The following is a 22,248-nucleotide window of genomic DNA, read 5'->3' as shown; positions in this document are numbered from 1 at the left end:
AAAAACAATACAAAATTGATGGAAATAGGTGGAGGTGTATATATTTGTATTGTTTTTGTGAAGCTCTTATTTAATTGAAAGTGCACCGTCTTTCAAAAGACCACAAGAAAGAGAAAGGCCAGTAGTTTTAGCTTGGCTCGCTCCAACTCCTTTCGAATGAGAGATCATTTAATTTTTTGCCCCAACAAAAGCGAACATCTTGTTTGTATTCGTTTCTCAGAGCGGAAACTGATTTTTTGCAACCTTTTATGTATGATGAGGCAGGAATTTCATCTTTGTAAAAAAAACAAAAGAGCACACATGCGTTAAAAGTGCAGACATTTATTGGATGAAATCTTCAAAAGACAAAAAAGAAAAGCTGTAAAGTCGTAATTCGTATATATTTTAGTCTTGGCCTACTGTTAAAGCCCTTTTTACAGTCAGGCCATTTTATTCAGTTTAAAATGGCAATATTTTGCCAATTTCATTTTTCCTATCAGTGCCAGTGCTCTGGTTTTCCTCTTGGCTTTTTAACCTTCTACACAAACATTTTAACATCTCTCCAAGGTCTGCTCTTGCATTGGTCTGTGCCAATTTTATTTTGTCTTTCCGGAGCCAGGGCTCTGATTTTGATCTCTTTGGTTTTCAAAGAATATATAAAAGGATTGACGCAGGGTGGGATGCAAGAGGCCAGCGACAGGCTCAGCACACGCTGGTCCAGGTCAATCAGATGCAGATAAGACCCGATAGTAAAAATGGTAATGAGAGGAATGAACGCTGGCCTTCAGTGATCAATTGATTCACTACAGCCAAAAATATGTGTATGCATTAGTATATCACACATGATGCAACTTTAATTAAATCACATTAAAATGAAATTGCAGTGCAGTACCCTGTTCGTGGCCTTCTTCACACTGATGACCTCATGGCTAAACCAAACTGCTGACCCATTTGGGACATTTCTGTTGAGAGACATTATTAAGATAGCACACTGTTGGGGCTCTTTACTCACTGCACAAACATATTGGCTTTTGCTGTGTTTTATTAACCCTCAGAGGATTATTTTATTTTGTCTTACCAGAGCCAGGGCTCTGATTTTGATCTCTTTGGTTGTCAAAGAATATACAATAGGATTGACGCAGGGTGGGATGCAAGAGGCCAGCGACAGGCTCAGCACACGCTGCTCCGGGTCAATCACAGACAGATAAAACCCAATAGTAAAAATTGTAATGAGTGGAATGTAAAATAAAGCAACAAGGATGATATGCTCAACGCATGTGGCCAGAGCTTTCACCCGACTGTCTAAAGATTTCATCCGGAACACAGTCACCAGGATGCTGACATAAGACAGAAGAATAAAAGCAAAGGGTATTGCAAGGATCAAAAAAGTGAGCATAGAAGCTGTAGTCCACTGCATTGTGTTATCATTACAGGCAAGTCTAAACACAGGCGCATAGTCACAGAAATAGCTGAACACTCTGACAGAATTGCAAAAAGACAGTCGAGTCATTATACCTACTAAAAATGCAATGATTCCAAGAGTTAAAGACCAAGTCAGGCCGACAATACAAGACATGCTCCGCAGTGTGTTGATGGAGTTGTGACGCAGAGGGAAACATATTGCAATCAACCTGTCATAGGCAAGTATAGCGAGTGCATATGACTCCAGAGATACAGCAGCATAGTAGACAAACATCTGTAACAGACAGAGGTTGAATGGAACAAAGTTGTCCTTAACGAGGAAAGTCTTTATCATGCTGGGAATAGTGCTTGTGTTAAGGACTAAATCAATTACTGCGAGGTTGACCACAGCCAGAAACTTTGGAGTGTGTAAGCAATGATTAAAGACAATTACGTAGATCACCAAACTGTTGAACAGCACTGTAACCACATAAACAAAAAGAAGAAAGATGAAGTAGACACTGATGAAGGGAAATGTCTCAAATCCGATGATATAGAAGCCCGGAGGATGAATGATGAGAGAGTCGTTTAAAACAGTCCTGAGAAAAGACATAGTTTAACTCTGCAGCCTGTGTTGGAGGACGACCTCTGCTTCAAATCTCTCCAGTCTAAAGAACAGAGAAATCATGTCATATTGTACATTACACCTCCATAGAGGCTATAAACCACATGTAAAACATCCATGCCAGTTCAATGAGTACATTTAAACATAACGGTATACAACACATAAGTGTCAGTAAGTTAAAGCATGTGCTAATAAATCAGTGAATGCAGCTTACCTGATGTTCTCCTAATGCTTGTTTAGCAGCAGCTCTATTTGATGCTGCATCCAAAGGCAGCCATCGGATGACTGCGTGTCTGACCTGTGTACAGTGGAAGATATACTTTCCTCATTGATGCTTTGAGATAAAGCTTCCAGCCGTTAATGAGGACGTCATTTAGCAATACCCTTTAATTAATGGCATTAGTTTGATTCATAAGGAGCAGGGTTGTACAGTAGCTTACTTAATGATTCATATTTTCTTGCGCTCAAAAGTAAAGTAATAATTTGTTATATTTAGTTCAACAGGGTGTGCAAGTGAATCATGGATAGTTGAAAAGAGGGTAGCTCATTCACTATCATTTTTCAGAGTTTTCACATTTTGGTACTCTGAAACATTAGCAGCTAAATTTTTAGAGTGATACAGTAGATTAAAAGCTGGCCTGTGGTGTCACTGGGCCACGTGGCACAAGCCAGTTCTTATAGGGCACTTGCACTTGGGTTTACTGATACTGAAATGGAGTCAGTGAATCTCACATTATCAGCGTGGTCACTTTTTTCCCCCGTGAATTTTAATCCCCCGTGCTAAAATCAAATGAGCCTCCCACAGGGTCTGTTATCTGCTTTTGTTGGTCTGAGATGACGAATTATTGCAATTTTAAATTGTAAACTTTACAGTCAAATATTGCAGCCTGGTTGCATGAAAGAAGCGTATGAATGACACGATAATGCACAAGGCAAAACTGTGTAATAAAAACATCTTTCTTGCTTTTGGCTTGTCATTTGTACGCCATGTAGTCTGTACTGACTGCAATGTAAATGCATCTGTGTGAATATGCTATGGGATGTTACATTGTTTTTCCGTACGTATTGTACTTAGTTTACGAACTTATTTTAAGCCCAACCATGACATTTTCCCTTAACCTGACTAAGTGGTTTTGTTGCCTAAACCTAAGTGAGTGGTTTTGCTGCCCCCTGCTGGTACTGCACCTCCATTCACGTGTGTAATATTCAAAGTGTGACACTGACACGCTATCCTCTGGTAGACAGGCAGGTCTATTACATAATTTTGATGTGATCTCAGGTTGAATATTGACACAGTGAGGACTGCTGGATATCAAAAGAAAAGCGTAAGGAGAAACTTAAAGCCTAATTAGGTGTTGCAGGGTTATCTCCTGAGCAGACCATCTAACCAGCAGGGAGGGTGTCCGCGTATTGTGGAAAGTCGCCATGCAGTCTTTTAAAGTCTGAACCTGGATCTGGTACGTAAACCATTCCTGATTTTCAGTCATGCACTCCTTCGTGGCATAGTGTAGCTCAGCACAACCAAATAGCCTGAATTCCTTGCAAATAAAATGTTATTTATTCAATAAAAGCACACATTAGATTTAGTGGATTCCCCAAACACCAGAGCTATAATTAATGTGGTGAAGCCACTTAAATGAGATAAATCAAGAATCTATTATTTGAATAGACATGAAGTACACAGGGATGAAAAGTTCACATATTTAATGCAGGGAATCTTCAAATGAGGTGAAGGATACTTGTAAAGCTTTTTACAATCAGGCCATTCTATTCCCTTAACATCATAGAGAGGTGGAAAATAAACTACTAGAGTTAATAAACACATATTCACTTTTCATCGGTCAAAAATAACATTTCTGAATAGTTGAAGTAGCTTCAGATTTGACAAATTTAAGTTTTTGAAAACGAATAGTTACAATCAAATCTCATCACAATGTCACACTTTCCCCCCCACCTACATCTTAAAGTATATCACATATTAGAGCACAACACATGCACACACAGTTAAACAATGTTCATTTAGCATTGTGTCTGTTGGGATTCACTTGTAGTCTCACTAATATCTGTCTGAGCCTCAAGGGAGCTACTCTATTTTTGTCCAACACCGGTGGAATACAGCTACTGTAGATTTTACAAAAAAGGGTGTTAAAAGGAAAGGCTCTAATTGTGCTTTTATGAATTTTAAGCCATCAGTGATCAATTGACTCACTACAGCCAAAAAAGATGGGTATGATTTGGTATATTACACATGATGCAACTTTAATTAAATAACATTAAAATTAAATTACAGTGCAGCATCCTGTTCATGGCCTTCTTCACACTGATGACCTCATGGTTGAAAAAAAAAACTGCTGACCCATTTGGGACATTTCTGTTGAGAAGCATTATTAAGATAGCACACTGTTGGGGCTCTTTACTCACTGCACAAACATATTGGCTTTTGCTGTGTTTTATTAACCCTCAGAGGATTGCTTTTTTGTTGGCTTGTTTGCGGTGTGCCAATTTTATGTTGTCTTACCAGAGCCAGGGCTCTGATTTTGATCTCTTTGGTCTTCAAAGAATATACAATAGGATTGACGCAGGGTGGGATGCAAGAGGCCAGCGACAGGCTCAGCACACGCTGCTCCGGGTCAATCACAGACAGATAAAACCCGATAGTAAAAATTGTAATGAGTGGAATGTAAAATACAGCAACGAGGATGATATGCTCAACGCATGTGGCCAGAGCTTTCACCCGACTGTCTAAAGATTTCATCCGGAACACAGTCACCAGGATAATGACATAAGAGAGAAGAATAAAAGCAAAGGGTACTGCAAGGATCAAAATAGTTAGAAAAGAAGCTGCAAACCAGTGCAGAGTGTAATCATTACAGGCAAGTCTAAACACAGGTGCATAGTCACAGAAATAGCTGAACACTCTGACAGAACTGCAAAAAGACAGTCGAGTCATTATACCTGTAGAAAATGCTGTTACTCCCAGAGCAAACGACCAAGTCAGGCCGACAATACAAGACATGCTCCGCAGTGTGTTGATGGAGTTGTGACGCAGAGGGAAACATATTGCGATCAACCTGTCATAGGCAAGTATAGCGAGTGCATATGACTCCAGAGATACAGCAGCATAGTAGACAAACATCTGTAACAGACAGAGGTTGAATGGAATAAAGTTGTCCTTAACGAGGAAAGTCTTTATCATGCTGGGAATAGTGCTTGTGTTAAGGACTAAATCAATTACTGCGAGGTTGACCACAGCCAGAAACTTTGGAGTGTGTAAGCAATGATTAAAGACAATTACGTAGATCACCAAACTGTTGAACAGCACTGTAACCACATAAACAAAAAGAAGAAAGATGAAGTAGACACGGATGAAGGGAAATGTCTCAAATCCGATGATATAGAAGCCCGGAGGATGAATGATTTGAGAGTCGTTTAAAACAGTCCTGAGAAAAGACATAGTTTAACTCTGCAGCCTGTGTTGGAGGACGACCTCTGCTTCAAATCTCTCCAGTCTAAAGAACAGAGAAATCATGTCATATTGTACATTACACCTCCATAGAGGCTATAAACCACATGTAAAACATCCATGCCAGTTCAATGAGTACATTTAAACATAACGGTATACAACACATAAGTGTCAGTAAGTTAAAGCATGTGCTAATAAATCAGTGAATGCAGCTTACCTGATGTTCTCCTAATGCTTGTTTAGCAGCAGCTCTATTTGATGCTGCATCCAAAGGCAGCCATCGGATGACTGCGTGTCTGACCTGTGTACAGTGGAAGATATACTTTCCTCATTGATGCTTTGAGATAAAGCTTCCAGCCGTTAATGAGGACGTCATTTAGCAATACCCTTTAATTAATGGCATTAGTTTGATTCATAAGGAGCAGGGTTGTACAGTAGCTTACTTAATGATTCATCTTTTCTTGCGCTCAAAAGTAAAGTAATAATTTGTTATATTTAGTTCAACAGGGTGTGCAAGTGAATCATGGATATTTGAAAAGAGGGTAGCTCATTCACTATCATTTTTCAGAGTTTTCACATTTTGGTACTCTGAAACATTAGCAGCTAAATTTTTAGAGTGATACAGTAGATTAAAAGCTGGCCTGTGGTGTCACTGGGCCACGTGGCACAAGCCAGTTCTTATAGGGCACTTGCACTTGGGTTTACTGATACTGAAATGGAGTCAGTGAATCTCACATTATCAGCGTGGTCACTTTTTTCCCCCGTGAATTTTAATCCCCCGTGCTAAAATCAAATGAGCCTCCCACAGGGTCTGTTATCTGCTTTTGTTGGTCTGAGATGACGAATTATTGCAATTTTAAATTGTAAACTTTACAGTCAAATATTGCAGCCTGGTTGCATGAAAGAAGCGTATGAATGACACGATAATGCACAAGGCAAAACTGTGTAATAAAAACATCTTTCTTGCTTTTGGCTTGTCATTTGTACGCCATGTAGTCTGTACTGACTGCAATGTAAATGCATCTGTGTGAATATGCTATGGGATGTTACATTGTTTTTCCGTACGTATTGTACTTAGTTTACGAACTTATTTTAAGCCCAACCATGACATTTTCCCTTAACCTGACTAAGTGGTTTTGTTGCCTAAACCTAAGTGAGTGGTTTTGCTGCCCCCTGCTGGTACTGCACCTCCATTCACGTGTGTAATATTCAAAGTGTGACACTGACACGCTATCCTCTGGTAGACAGGCAGGTCTATTACATAATTTTGATGTGATCTCAGGTTGAATATTGACACAGTGAGGACTGCTGGATATCAAAAGAAAAGCGTAAGGAGAAACTTAAAGCCTAATTAGGTGTTGCAGGGTTATCTCCTGAGCAGACCATCTAACCAGCAGGGAGGGTGTCCGCGTATTGTGGAAAGTCGCCATGCAGTCTTTTAAAGTCTGAACCTGGATCTGGTACGTAAACCATTCCTGATTTTCAGTCATGCACTCCTTCGTGGCATAGTGTAGCTCAGCACAACCAAATAGCCTGAATTCCTTGCAAATAAAATGTTATTTATTCAATAAAAGCACACATTAGATTTAGTGGATTCCCCAAACACCAGAGCTATAATTAATGTGGTGAAGCCACTTAAATGAGATAAATCAAGAATCTATTATTTGAATAGACATGAAGTACACAGGGATGAAAAGTTCACATATTTAATGCAGGGAATCTTCAAATGAGGTGAAGGATACTTGTAAAGCTTTTTACAATCAGGCCATTCTATTCCCTTAACATCATAGAGAGGTGGAAAATAAACTACTAGAGTTAATAAACACATATTCACTTTTCATCGGTCAAAAATAACATTTCTGAATAGTTGAAGTAGCTTCAGATTTGACAAATTTAAGTTTTTGAAAACGAATAGTTACAATCAAATCTCATCACAATGTCACACTTTCCCCCCCACCTACATCTTAAAGTATATCACATATTAGAGCACAACACATGCACACACAGTTAAACAATGTTCATTTAGCATTGTGTCTGTTGGGATTCACTTGTAGTCTCACTAATATCTGTCTGAGCCTCAAGGGAGCTACTCTATTTTTGTCCAACACCGGTGGAATACAGCTACTGTAGATTTTACAAAAAAGGGTGTTAAAAGGAAAGGCTCTAATTGTGCTTTTATGAATTTTAAGCCATCAGTGATCAATTGACTCACTACAGCCAAAAAAGATGGGTATGATTTGGTATATTACACATGATGCAACTTTAATTAAATAACATTAAAATTAAATTACAGTGCAGCATCCTGTTCATGGCCTTCTTCACACTGATGACCTCATGGTTGAAAAAAAAAACTGCTGACCCATTTGGGACATTTCTGTTGAGAAGCATTATTAAGATAGCACACTGTTGGGGCTCTTTACTCACTGCACAAACATATTGGCTTTTGCTGTGTTTTATTAACCCTCAGAGGATTGCTTTTTTGTTGGCTTGTTTGCGGTGTGCCAATTTTATGTTGTCTTACCAGAGCCAGGGCTCTGATTTTGATCTCTTTGGTCTTCAAAGAATATACAATAGGATTGACGCAGGGTGGGATGCAAGAGGCCAGCGACAGGCTCAGCACACGCTGCTCCGGGTCAATCACAGACAGATAAAACCCGATAGTAAAAATTGTAATGAGTGGAATGTAAAATACAGCAACGAGGATGATATGCTCAACGCATGTGGCCAGAGCTTTCACCCGACTGTCTAAAGATTTCATCCGGAACACAGTCACCAGGATAATGACATAAGAGAGAAGAATAAAAGCAAAGGGTACTGCAAGGATCAAAATAGTTAGAAAAGAAGCTGCAAACCAGTGCAGAGTGTAATCATTACAGGCAAGTCTAAACACAGGTGCATAGTCACAGAAATAGCTGAACACTCTGACAGAACTGCAAAAAGACAGTCGAGTCATTATACCTGTAGAAAATGCTGTTACTCCCAGAGCAAACGACCAAGTCAGGCCGACAATACAAGACATGCTCCGCAGTGTGTTGATGGAGTTGTGACGCAGAGGGAAACATATTGCGATCAACCTGTCATAGGCAAGTATAGCGAGTGCATATGACTCCAAAGTCCCGAACATATAGTAGAAAAACATTTGTACCACACACAAGTTGAATGGAATGAAGTTGTCCTTAACGAGGAAAGTCTTTATCATGCTGGGAATAATGCTTGTGTTAAGGAATAAATCAATTACTGCGAGGTTGACCACAGCCAGAAATTTTGGAGTGTGTAAGCAATGATTAAAGACAATTACGTAGATCACCAAACTGTTGAACAGCACTGTAACCACATAAACAAAAAGAAGAAAGATGAAGTAGACACGGATGAAGGGAAATGTCTCAAATCCGATGATATAGAAGCCCGGAGGATGAATGATGAGAGAGTCGTTTAAAACAGTCCTGAGAAAAGACATAGTTTAACTCTGCAGCCTGTGTTGGAGGACGACCTCTGCTTCAAATCTCTCCAGTCTAAAGAACAGAGAAATCATGTCATATTGTACATTACACCTCCATAGAGGCTATAAACCACATGTAAAACATCCATGCCAGTTCAATGAGTACATTTAAACATAACGGTATACAACACATAAGTGTCAGTAAGTTAAAGCATGTGCTAATAAATCAGTGAATGCAGCTTACCTGATGTTCTCCTAATGCTTGTTTAGCAGCAGCTCTATTTGATGCTGCATCCAAAAGCAGCCATCGGATGACTGCGTGTCTGACCTGTGTACAGTGGAAGATATACTTTCCTCATTGATCCTTTGAGATAAAGCTTCCAGCCGTTAATGAGGACATCATTTAGCAATACCCTTTAATTAGTGGCATTAGTTTGAGTCATAAAAAGCAGGGTTGTACAGTAGCTTACTTACTGATTCATCTTTTCTTGCGCTCAAAACAAACATTTGATTATTCTTTTGAATGATGGTGAGTTTGAGCCTCTCGCAACACTCTTTATACACAGAAGCTTACCAAAATAAAATAAAACAGGTCAGTTGATGACATGATTTTTGGATCGTGGATATGATGTTGCAGTAACACTGCACTGCACTAATACTTTAATCTCACAAATAGATTCAGATTCAAGATTCAAGCCCTTTATTATCATTTTGTAGTACAACGAAATTAGATTGTGACAATCCCATAGGTGCTAATGAAAAGATAATACAATAAAAAAAGAGATAATAATAAAAGATAATATAAAATATAAAAATACAATATGTATATTGATGAGATGACAGTTTTGCCAGATTACAGTTTTGCCAGATTATTGCACAAAGTGTCCGTCAGATAATCATATAATTATTGCACAGAGTGATCAGCATGTTATTGCACATATCCGTAAAAGTAGATTTACAGTATTTACATTGCAAAAGTGACACAAAAGTGACCAATGTGTTATTGCACATTTACATTGTACGTGTTCAACTCGTGTTCAACATAATGATAACTTTCTTTACACAAACTGATGCTTAAATCAGAGTCCAGTCAAATAGCATTATTATGCCACCTTGATCACAATGACCTCAGTGACCTATTGTGACAGCTGACAGGGTGTAACAACTGGTGGGTTTGAACATGGTTTAGTGGCAACAAACTCAGAGGAGGCAGAGATTTGTGTGGAATAATTATTGAAAAAATATGTAAGTATGAGAAGTTACAAAATGTTTTTTTGATTTGAGCAAACGGCATAGTGTTCCCATTTATCATTAAACAGGCCATGGTTCAAGTGTATAGACTTGTACAGAAATTATAATGGCATATGATATCTGTACTGACAAAGATCTATACAAAATACTTCTGTGACACTTCTGTGAGACGCTCTATATAAGTGTAAGAACTTACGAGACTTTTTGTGAATTGTGCACCAGTGGTGGAAGAAGTACTCAGATACTTTAAAAGTCCAATATAATAAAAAGGTGAGATTTTCATGTTTTTTTTATTATAAAGCAGGCTAAAATGCTATATAAATACTGTGAAAGTATCGAAACAATCAATCCACAGGGAAATACACACAGCCCGTATTCAGAAACTCTGCATTTGAAACAAGCTGTCAGGATTTCTGCCCATTCGTGATGTCACAAATATACAATATTTAGACCCTTGACACAATTTTAAACGTAAACATTCTAAACGTGTCACAGTTAATTCCCGGTTGCAGTGTATGTGAATGTCATCAGCTGACAGGAAGTAAACATGGACCCAAGCTGTTGCCTAGCAACGCAATTCTGTTGCAATTCCGTCAAAATGCTCTAAAACGGAGCGTTTCAGACAGAAGGTGAATACAGGCATATTCAGGCTGACAGTATGAGGAAAATAAAGGGTTTTTTGAACATTACAGCATGTAAACATGTTCTAGTAAAAACACAAAATACAAGTATGAACCTGAAAATTTGCATAATATGGGACCTTTAAGTAAATGTAGAAATACCAGTCTAAAAATACTCCATTACAAGTAAAAGTCCAAAATTCCAAATGTTACTTAAGTAAAAGTACGTAAGTATTATTAACAAAACGTACTTAAAGTATCAAAGAAAAAAAGTACTCATTATGCAGTTATATTTTTATAGAATATTATAGTATTGTTTTTATCACTAATAAATACATGTCCGAGCATTTTAATGTTTTAAAGTTCCGCGACATGGAGACAATTGTAGATACTTTGTGTACAACTGGGTAGATTTGAAGTATAGTACTGCATCATATCATATAAGAATATTGTTTTGTTATGTAAAAAGTAACTATGCCTGTCCAATAACCGTAGTGGAGTGAAAAGTACAATACTTCCCTCTGAATTGTAGTGAAGTAGAAGTATAAAGTAGCATAAAAATGGAAATAAGTACAGTACTTGAGTAAATGTACTTTGTTACATCCCACCACTGGTTTGTACAAAGTGAACAAACAGTGACAAACAACTTGTCTGTTGCATAATTTTCCACAAGGATGCATTTCTCAATAAAAAGGCCGTGGTGAGCCAAAAACAAAGTATAGTTCTAATGAGCCCAGTTTATGATGCCATCACTAGAGAGCGCTGGTTAATGAGCTTTGCGGTAACAAACAAGCCTTTTACTGTTTAAACTGGAGGCTAATTAATCTCCAATGCACCTATTAACAGTTTCAATGATTAAAACTTCCTAACCTGTGATGGGCTGCAAAAAGAAAAGCCAGTTTTACCACACTCTGTCATATATGTTTTGTTATCCTAAAGTTTGTAATTTTAAACATTGTAGGCCTTTTAAAAGGTGTTTGAATCACTGACTTCCATTCACAGTTTTAACTACAGTTACCATTGTTGTTGTGATGTCCTCCGGGCTTTGTGAGGAACCTTGAAATGTCTCACAAATAAAACTGAAATGAAAATACTTACTGCTCTTTGGAGTCACTAGCTTACGTTGTTCATGGTAAAGCTTGGATTTCTTGCATTGCAGCTCACAGACCCTTCACTGAAATTTACCAATACTGGAATGTAGTCAGTTAATGTCTCATTCAGCAGTATGGAAAACGGTAACGCCTGCACACTACTCCATGCCGTTGACCTGACAAAGATCCAAGCCGGATCGAAACGTAGTCAATGAAAATATTGTGGCATGGAGTAGTGTGCAGGCGTTACGTGATGTCCGTATAATCTTCAACTCATTCAACAGTATGGCCAATTTGTGACCACCACAAGAGAGGAGCGTTCATATGGACTCTTCTCGTGAACACGGTAAACACAATCCCATTTGAAGGCACCACAAGATATATATTGAGCGAGCGGGACATTTTATAAATAGAAAAATTAACTTCCCAGTGCTCTCTGGTGGACGAACCATAAACACACAGTTTCTTTCTCTACTCCCATTTCTTGTTGCAGTGCAACTTATCAGACGACATACAAACTGTTTGCGATAAGCTTCTATTGGCTGATAAATCACATTTATTGGTTGAGCTCTCCAACACACTTGAAAGTCCAAGTCAGGGTTTTTTGTAGCTGCTCGTACTTTATTTTCATTAACAATTAAATTAGGTACTTGAGGTCTTTCCAACTCGAGCTTGTCTTCAACACATCCTAGGCCATGTGTGTGTGTGTGTTGTGAGTTCAGCTGGGTGCAGACTCAGTGGAGGTTGGCCTCTGCTGCTTCATCAGCTGTTGTTTGCGTGCGTTTTGGAAATTCATCATGCAGTCTTTGAAAGTCTGGACCTGGCTCTGGCACACGCGCCAGTCCTGGTGTTCGGCCATGCACTCCTGCACAGCGTAGTGTAGCTCTGCACAGCCGGTGCGGGATATCATCCGATCAACAGGGTCATCCTCGTCATCGTCTTTACGGCTGCGGTCATGGGGTGAAGGGGACGCCATCCTGTTTCAGTGAACGGTGTTGACTCAGTGGCTCTGCTGAGGACAACAAACAATGTTATATATAAGCAGGTGATAATACAGTTCTAGGAACAACCACAAAACATCTTCAAGCAAAAATACAATTCCAAAATCACTGGGTATTATTCGATTATTATTCAACGGTTAATACAAGGGAAATATATATATTTTAAGATGGGAGGAATAGTCGCATAAACTATTTTTGATAAATAACGACTATTCGAAAAATAGAAAATCATAACTCATCCCTAGTCATAAGGCACTTTAAAAAACAATTTATTGCTTTTATTAGGGCTGTCAAATATAACGCAATTATTTGTACAGTTTTAAAGCTAGAGTGAAGATACTGGTACCATATGAAATTAGAAAACCTAGAGAGTTCATTGGTACCAACATGTCATACTAGCTTGTCGGGAAGGAGGTTAAATAACGCTCCAAACTTACACAAAATTTTGGCGAGGAAAAACTGTCATGGCCATTTTCAAAGGGGTCCCTTGACCTCTGACCTCAAGATATGCGAATGAAAATGGGTTCTATGGGTATCCACGAGTCTCCCCTTTACAGACATGCCCACTTTATGATAATCACATGCAGTTTGGGGCAAGTCATAGTCAAGTCAGCACACTGACAGCTGTTGTTGCCTGTTGGGTTGCAGTTTGCCATGTTATGACTTGAGCATATGTTTTATGCTAAATGCAGTACCTGTGAGGGTTTCTGGACAATATTTGTCATTGTTTTGTGTTGTTAATTGATTTCCAATAATAAATATATACATATATTTGCATATTTGCCCACTTCCATGTTGATACAAGTTTTAAATACTTGACAAATCTCCTAAAAATGAAAATGTTTATCTCATATCATATCAGTTTGCGTAGAAACGTTAGTCTTCTAATAAAGTTGATTGCCTTAAATCCTTACTTTTACATTTGATAGTTAAATGTCAACTTTGCTGATAATACCAATGTACTTTTACTTGCGATTTTGAAACCAGGACTTTTACTTAATGTAATGGATCATTTTTTAAATGTTGTATTACTACTGTAACGTGGTGGTGGATCTCTCTTTAGGAGAATAAACATGCAGGATGGAGACCGATAACTTTTTAAGCAGCCACTTTACTGTTCTTCCCACTTCATCAGTTTCATAACAACAACAACAGCAACAACAACAACAACAACAACACTTCCTTGTTCCTAACTCACATGTCACAGAACTAACCAATCAGAGGCCAGAAGGACCTGGACTAAGGTAAATGTCAGGAAGATACTCACAGGTAGATTCAAGATATTATTATAACTATTTCAAAGACGCTGCCGTAAATATTTGAACATGTACATATGTAAATAATAATCGTGTAAACATAATGTAAATAATTAACTGTGTAAACATTGTAAATATATATTTTTAGTAACTTAACTCAAATATATGAATTAACTTCTAAACCTTACACTACTTTTGCTTAAGTAAAACAAAAATGAGAAAATTTCCACGACTTGAAAACACTTGTGGATGTTAATCTAACTTACTGTGGTCATGTAACAGCATGACTCCTGAACATTAGCTAATGTCACATTGGTTATCTAACATCATCTAACAGAGTGAGGCTTAATGTTATCTAACACAAACGTTCACAGATAATACCCCTCTCTTGTTTTCACCTGTTTATTCTCCTCTGTCCGTCCAGACACTGATATTAAGTGTCCATAACCCGCATTAAACCCGCATCACGCTGGACTTCTCATAACACAACCAGACTGTCAACTTCTGGTGCTGCGCGGAGGACACATTTGAGCAGAGGTCTCGGAAGTGTGTAACCGTAAAATAGGTCCGTCGATGCATACATCTGTTCCGCTTCATACAGAGAGAAAACAACAACTGACAATTAAGTCATTTGGTGAGTAATTAATTAATTATTCAAACTTTATTTCAGACACACAGGAGGATCCATAGCAATAAAAGAAAAGAAAAAAAGAAAAAGAAACAAAAAACATACAAGATTAGACCACAGCAGTTCATGAATCAATGAATATATGAATGAACACATTTTTTCATAGTGCAAATGCCACTATAGAGAGCAGGCCACATCACCATTGTGTATGTCCTCTTGCTTATTGACAGCTTGTTATTATGAGGACCAGATTCCAACAGACCAAAATGTGGGACAATTAAAGAGTATGATTGTGTGGGACAATGTGGGACACGTTACCAAGGCTGAGAGGTAGTCTACAATTTTGATATAATGTCTATCTAACTTAAATAATTAACATTTCTATTCTGCCCCTTATCTTGTAACATCTCTATGCTTTGCCCGAATGCATCCATTGATCGGCACATCTCCTTTTGAGCCTCACATTGGCAAATTTCACAAAAAAAATGGCCTTCCACCGGCTTATAAATACTTGTAAGTAGTTTAAAAGTCTTTCTTTTCTTTGTGGTAGTTTACATCATATTCCACCTAAATCTGCATAGCTTGTGACTTTGTGGTGACTCGCAGTTTTATTCGTTGGGCATAGCGAAGCAAAGACGGTGAAGTGTTAACCTGCACTTGACCCACGTGTGCGCAGTTTGACAGCAAACACAGCCCTGTGATGACAGCCTTCACTGTTTTCTTCACAGCCATTGGATAAAAGCCAGATTTAAAAAAAAACAAAAAACGTCTCTCCTGCAGATGTTTGACTCTTGAAAACTAGAGACACTGAAAATGTGTGACATCGTCTCAATATGTGGGATGTGGGACAAGGGATAAAAATAGTTGTGCAGTCCCTCGTAAAGTGGGACACCTGGTCACCCTACAGCTTGTGTGGTATAATGTGCCTGTAGTTCATGTAGCCTGTATAATACATGTGCTTATAGCCTCTTACAAAAATATTGTTGTGTATTCAAGAGGGCCTACTTGTGAAAATGATTGTATAGCCTATTTTATTATGTTTTGAGTTGTTAACATTTAAAAACTAAAAGCTAACTAAACTAAACAAAAAAAAAACATTGTGGTTAGGCCTATTATCTCAAATAAAATGAAGACCTATGGGCTGTGATGTGACTAATGGATCTTGCTTGGGAGTGGGCTATTGATTAATAAACCTAATAAAAAAGATGACTGTATAGCCCTAAATATTTTTAAATGGGGGATCATTTAGGCAAACATCCTGTTTGACTGGGTTCCTTAGTAGAGCGAACTCAGCCGTTGAAATGAGAGTTAATTTTCCGATAGACTAGTTCACGCATGCAGGAAATCTTTCAAAGGGAAAAAAGGAGAAACACAGTTGTAGTCTCATTTGTTTTAATTTCAAACATTTCCACCATTTGATTAAAAAAGAAAATGAAATGACACAAATCATACAGGAGCTTGATACATAGAGACCAGGGTTCACATCCATGCCCGCTGTATGATGATGTGTTAAATCTACTAAAACCTCCCTAAAAAGATTTGGTTGAATATAGGAAAAGTCAGCGCTTCTTGTGCTTCAAAATCAGTGTTGACTTAATCTTTAACCAAAACTAATCTTTAGTGCTTTGAGGTTAAGTATAAACCGGTTTAACCGTTTCCCTGTGTTGAAGGGAAACAAACGTAGGCATTAGGAGACAGGGCTGCAGAGTGACACCACATGATATCCGATACTGTAGCAGGACACATAGAATCACAAACTGGTAGAAGATAAATCATAAGAGTTTTAAACAGAAATAAGACATCATCAGCTGCTCTGAAAGCCTCCCCTATCATGCATTGATCTCACTCATAGTCACCCTGCTAGAAGAATAATTCAGTAGTTTTAATCAGTGAAGCATCTCATCAAATATAACATCAACAACATTCAAGCAGTTTAAAATTTGGAAATTAAATTCGGAAATGTAATTCAATTTGTCATCAAGTTTATAAAATATTTGAAGACAAATCACATATTTGAACACAAACCTGCAGAAACAATTCAACAAACATGCCATTATCGGGTGGGTATCATTTCAAACCTAAATATCTATTTAAAACCATCTCTGGTGGTGTGTGAGGACCAGCTGAGCCTTTAGGGTCTGCTCATGTCATGTTCTCAGTAGACCTCCTCCAAAATTAGTAATTTGTTTAAATAATGCTCATATTATTATCATTATATATGTGATTTTCCTCATCAAACAAATGGTACTGGATCAATATGCACCAACTCATCTGCAATCCATGCATCGTGGCGATCAATCTTTATTAAGATAAGATAAGATATTCCTTATTTTAATTTTTAATTTAAAATGACCAGATGGTACGCATCAAGCGTGTAAAGCGTCACCGGTGAGAAAGATTATTTACAGCTTTTGTAGGGGTCTGTTAAGAAACTAAAGTAGACAATTTTAAACCCATTTTCAAGCCGTCGATGTTGCAAGTCGGTTTTGTGTCATCTGTTCCCCCTTATCGATAGTGTTTCCCTCCCGTTAGAATAGCTTAGGGAAAGCCTAAGGGTTTAGGTTAGGTTATGGTTATATGTGTAGCAGAGATAACTGATTAGGGTTAGGTTGGGGTCAGTTAAAGATACATAAAAAGTGTCAAAGTGGCTTTATGAAGCCTGTTTTAATGAAAAACTGGATGTAAGATCAAAAAGAGCCCAGGCTTTTGACCCACTACGCTTAGGGCCTGAATGTTTTAATAACCCTCCAAGGTTTGCTCTGACGTTGGTTTGTGCCAATTTTATTTTGTCTTACCAGAGCCAGGGCTCTGATTTTGATCTCTTTGGTCTTCAAAGAATATACAATAGGATTGACGCAGGGTGGGATGCAAGAGGCTAGCGACAGGCTCAGCACACGCTGGTCCGGGTCAATCAGACGCAGATAAAACCCGATGATAAAAATTGTAATGAGTGGAATGTAAAATACAGCAACAAGGATGATATGCTCAACGCATGTGGCCAGAGCTTTCACCCGACTGTCTAAAGATTTCATCCTGAACACAGTCACCAGGATGCTGATGTAAGACAGAAGAATAAAAGTAAAGGGTACTACAAGGTTCAAAAAAGTGAGAAAAGTAGCTGTAGACCAGTGCAGAGTGTAATCATTACAGGCGAGTCTAAACACAGGTGCATAGTCACAGAAATAGCTAAACACTCTGACAGAACTGCAAAAAGACAGTCGAGTCATTATACCTGCAGAAAATGCAATGATTCCCAGAGCAAATGACCAAGTCAGGCCGACAATACAAGACATGCTGCGCAGTGTGTTGATGGAGTTGTGACGCAGAGGGAAACATATTGCAATCAACCTGTCATAGGCAAGTATAGCGAGTGCATATGACTCCAGAGTCCCAAACATATAGTAGAAAAACATTTGTACCAAACACAAGTTGAATGGAATGAAGTTGTCCTTAACGAGGAAAGTCTTTATCATGCTGGGAATAAGGCATGTGTTAAGGATTATATCAGTTACTGCGAGGTTGACCACAGCCCAAAATTTTGGAGTGTGTAAGCAATGATTAAAGACAATTACGTAGATCACCAAACCGTTGAACAGCACTGTAACCACATAAACAAAAAGAAGAAAGATGAAGTAGACACTGATGAAGGGAAATGTCTCAAATCCGATGATATAGAAGCCTGGAGGATGAATGATGAGAGAGTCGTTTAAAACAGTCCTGAGAAAAGACATAGTTTAACTCTGCAGCCTGTGTTGGAGGATGGTATCTGGTCCTCAGTGTTTAAAAGCTCTTCAGTCTGTAAAACAGGGAAATCATATCACATTGAACATTAGAGTGTGAAGGTCAATTGATAAAATGCACAATTTGCATGCCATTCTGATAAAACACAATCAAACAAAGCAGCATTTGTATAATACATCCTCACTAAGTTGAATCAGGCATTAATGTGCTACAAGTCAATAAATGAAGCCTACCTGATTTTCTGTGAAGAGTTGTTTAGCACTAACTGGTGATGCTGACTCTAAGAGCAGCATGCAGATGACTGCATGTCCGACTTGTGGACGGTGACAAATATACTCTCCTGATTTATCTCTGGACATCAATCAGGAGACAATTATAAGCTGAGACCGACTCATTGTGCAATACTCTATCAATGAAGTTTATTTGATCCTTGGAGAGTATAGGGCTATAGGTTAATCATTTTTCATTAACGTGTCCTACATTTAAAACAAAAGGGTTTGATTTTTATTTGATTGATAATTTAAAGGTACATGCAAGCGTAGTAAAATAAAATAAAACAGAATGAAATAAAACAGAAGAAAATAAAAGAAAATAGGTCTTATTATTATTATATCAAAGTTCTAATAAGAATAAGTATCAATATGATATGGCAAATGTAACAGTTCCACTGTTATTATGTATTATTTTAGACAAATAAAACACATTTTGTTCATTTCTAATCAAAATTTGCTCAAATTTATGAATTTTTATTTAATTTTTTTAAATGCTAATATCATAATATTGCCTCTGTACAATTCCATTAGATGATAACATTGAATTGTTGTTAGTGTCTCAGTGTCACATTTGTAATTCTTGTTCTACTGAGGCCTGTGGTCAGAAACCCGTAGTCCAGTCAACTTGTTCAGTAAATACTATTCTCCTATACCCACATTGACCTCCGTGACCTCTTGTGAGCAGACAGCAGACATAGTTTAATATCGGTCCATAGTGTAACCAATGGTTAATTTGGACAGTTATGTTTGAGGATGCAGGAGGAGATTTGACTGCACATGATTTCTACACTGAAAAAGATAAAAATAAAAAATGATGTTAGTATAAAAAATTACTTTTCCATTCAAGTGTAAGAACATTTTGACAGTTTTGTTTGTGCAAAGTGAGAAACAACAGTGAGAAACACATTTAATGACTTGTTTGTTGCATAATGTTCCCTGCGGAGGCATTTATCACTAAATAGGCCGTGGTGATCCAAAACAAAATAGTTCTAATGAGTCCAGCTCGTGTTGCCATCACCAGAGAGGTTTGGTTAATGATCTCAAATTTAACAAACAACCCTTTTACTGTATGCACTTCAGACTAATTAATCTCAGTTGCACCTATTAGGAATGAAAACAATTAAAAATGGAGGGAAATTGGTGTGAAGCTGTCATTTCATTCAACTTACACCTGCTTTCAAAGGGCCACATGAGAAACGCCATGAAGTCGTTGCCTTGACGATCCACCAGGTGTCCTCTGACTACCTGTTGTTTAATCAGATAACATGTTTGACCTCTAACCTACTAGTTCTGCTTTGTTTCATAAATTATAAGTTTTCTTAAAGAACTTACAAACACTAACTTCCTTTAAGACTTTAAACTCAATTTACCCGTTTTTACCGTACATTCATTGTTAGCCTTTTAGGCAAATTCCCTCTTTTGACTATATAACTCTAAAGCAAGGTTTAAATTACACGTCTCATTTCAGTAAATATTATGTTCGTAATTATTCTATTCCGTCTAACACGATGCTCATTTGAATCATTGACAGATTTTTTGTTCATTGTATGCCAACTTTTTGGTTTTGCACATTGTTTTTAGTAGATTATTTTAAATGGTTTGTGCAGTCACTGGGTCACTTCATGGTAAGGGACATACAAAATCACCTACAATTATGCATTTCAATTATCCCTCTGTCCATATTTTCTTAGAGCACTGCAGTGCAACTGCAGCACAACGTGGTCCCGTTTAAGCAGTTAATATTCATCCATCCTGTGGCTATAGAAGTATGATTCAGCGATCCATGATTTTTGAAATGTCCTAAAGCTAAAATATTCATCCTATAAAGTGATAACGTAATGAAGGTGTACATAACTGAGCTCAGTTAATGTGTCTACATACCCCTTTCTCTCCTGCAAGTCTTAACACATTCTAAAGAACCAAAAATAAACAGAAGAACAAAACATCTAATTCAACAGACTCGTCAGACTTAAAAGCTCTGCAAGTACCTCAGGTTAACAGTTTTTCAGGTAACACATAAGAGATTACGATTACATTCAAACATTTCAAGTATATTTTATGAATAAATAAGTCAGTAATATGTAGTTTGACATACATTATATTTTATTCACTTGAATTTGGTGAGTGTTTACATAATGGCAGAGCATCAAATAAATATTAAGAAAAACATTACTGACTAATAAGGAATCATAATATGACATTGCAAATGTGTGGAAACTTGGAAAAAAAAGAAAAAGAAAGAAGAGGTCCGGAGTGCTCGGAAATTCAAATAACTGTAATGAAGGTGCTCTTTGGTCAGGAGAACAAAAGTTCAAAAAAGAAGAAAGGTCCAAGGTACTTTTCTGTCAAACAATTTAAAAAAGATATGTAAGATTTATATATTTATATATTATATTATTATATATTATATTATTATATATATATTTGTGTCCGACTTGAGCCCAACTTGCTCTGATGTCATGCACACATGGGCAACGATAACCTCACGAGATCGAAGCGGCTGCAGTTTTTAGAGCCAGGCGCAGCCGACCGCAAGACCCAGGGCATGATGGGAAATGCCTGGCTGTCGACTGATCAAAGAGCTGATTGGCTCTTAGTTTGTTAGACTACAAACACCACGTGTTGTAGAAAGTCTTTCTGTGTAATTGTAATATTTAACACTAGATTGTAGGTTATTAGTCTCATGTTGTGCAATGAAGGTTAACAAACATATCTGGTGTGGTTTATAATAATAATAATAATAATAATGAAGGTTATTTATATAGCATTTATTAAAACAAGCAATTACAATGTGCTTTGCAAGGCAGACAAAAATAATAAATGCAAATATGCTTGCATTATGCAAATGTATGTATATATTTATTATTGGAAATCAATAAACAACACAAAACAATGACAATTATTGTCCAGAAACCCTCACAGGTACTGCATTTAGCATAAAAAAATATGCTCAAATCATAACATGGCAAACTGCAGCCCAACAGGCAACAACAGCTGTCAGTGTGTCAGTGTGCTGACTTGACTATGACTTGCCCCAAACTGCATGTGATTATCATAAAGTGGGCATGTCTGTAAAGAGGAGACTCGTGGGTACCCATAGAACCCATTTTCATTCACATATCTTGAGGTCAGAGGTCAAAGGACCCCTTTGAAAATGGCCATGCCAGATTTTCCTCGCCAAAAATGACTTCACTCTAGCTTAAAACTGAACGCGCTACAACCTAAAAATCACAAGTTGTGTTAATTTGTTAAAGAAATTAGTGGCATTAAAATTAATTTGCGTTAATGCGTTATTATCGCATTAACAATGACAGCCCTGGTCAGCATTCAAGAAACCATGAAACAGTAAAAGTTCCTCCTCTGTGTGGAAACTGCTGATGAATCAGACACAACTATCCCTGCTTTCCCGACGGATAAGAAAAATAGGCCCCTTGAGTGTTAAAGGCTTCCACAGATTGCTTTTGGGTGGAGAAGAAAGTTG

General features: G+C 37.7%; 5 protein-coding genes across 6 annotated transcripts; all 5 read right to left on the bottom strand.

Moving 5' to 3' along the window:
• Positions 1 to 1,030: 1,030 nt before the first annotated feature.
• On the bottom strand, positions 1,031 to 1,993 carry LOC141752516 (olfactory receptor 2AT4-like). The gene has a single exon (XM_074610519.1). The coding sequence runs from the start codon at positions 1,991 to 1,993 to the stop codon at positions 1,031 to 1,033; it is 963 nt and encodes a 320-aa protein (XP_074466620.1).
• A 2,425-nt stretch (positions 1,994 to 4,418) lies between these two features.
• Positions 4,419 to 5,459, bottom strand: LOC141752515 (olfactory receptor 1M1-like). The gene has a single exon (XM_074610518.1). It carries the CDS (start codon positions 5,457 to 5,459, stop codon positions 4,419 to 4,421), a length of 1,041 nt encoding a protein of 346 aa, XP_074466619.1.
• A 2,425-nt stretch (positions 5,460 to 7,884) lies between these two features.
• Positions 7,885 to 8,925, bottom strand: LOC141752514 (olfactory receptor 1M1-like). The gene has a single exon (XM_074610517.1). The coding sequence runs from the start codon at positions 8,923 to 8,925 to the stop codon at positions 7,885 to 7,887; it is 1,041 nt and encodes a 346-aa protein (XP_074466618.1).
• Positions 8,926 to 12,469: 3,544 nt separating this feature from the next.
• Positions 12,470 to 14,694, bottom strand: coa4 (cytochrome c oxidase assembly factor 4 homolog). 2 transcript variants are annotated; one of them, XM_074610447.1, is made up of 2 exons: positions 14,525 to 14,694; positions 12,470 to 12,878 (listed from the first exon to the last, which is right to left on the bottom strand). In XM_074610447.1, exon 2 carries the CDS (start codon positions 12,843 to 12,845, stop codon positions 12,588 to 12,590), a length of 258 nt encoding a protein of 85 aa, XP_074466548.1. In that variant the 5' UTR covers positions 12,846 to 12,878; positions 14,525 to 14,694; the 3' UTR covers positions 12,470 to 12,587. The 2 variants fall into 2 exon arrangements, with proteins under 2 accessions (XP_074466548.1, XP_074466549.1); XM_074610448.1 differs by having other exon boundaries at positions 12,470 to 12,881; positions 14,525 to 14,686.
• Positions 14,695 to 17,474: 2,780 nt separating this feature from the next.
• LOC141752513 (olfactory receptor 1M1-like) lies at positions 17,475 to 18,485 on the bottom strand. Its single transcript, XM_074610516.1, has one exon. The coding sequence runs from the start codon at positions 18,483 to 18,485 to the stop codon at positions 17,475 to 17,477; it is 1,011 nt and encodes a 336-aa protein (XP_074466617.1).
• Between the last annotated feature and the right edge of the window lie 3,763 nt (positions 18,486 to 22,248).

This window comes from Sebastes fasciatus, chromosome 16 (assembly GCF_043250625.1).
Source record: "Sebastes fasciatus isolate fSebFas1 chromosome 16, fSebFas1.pri, whole genome shotgun sequence".
Lineage (NCBI taxonomy): Eukaryota > Metazoa > Chordata > Actinopteri > Perciformes > Sebastidae > Sebastes > Sebastes fasciatus.
This window is presented reverse-complemented; position numbering and strand designations above follow the sequence as displayed.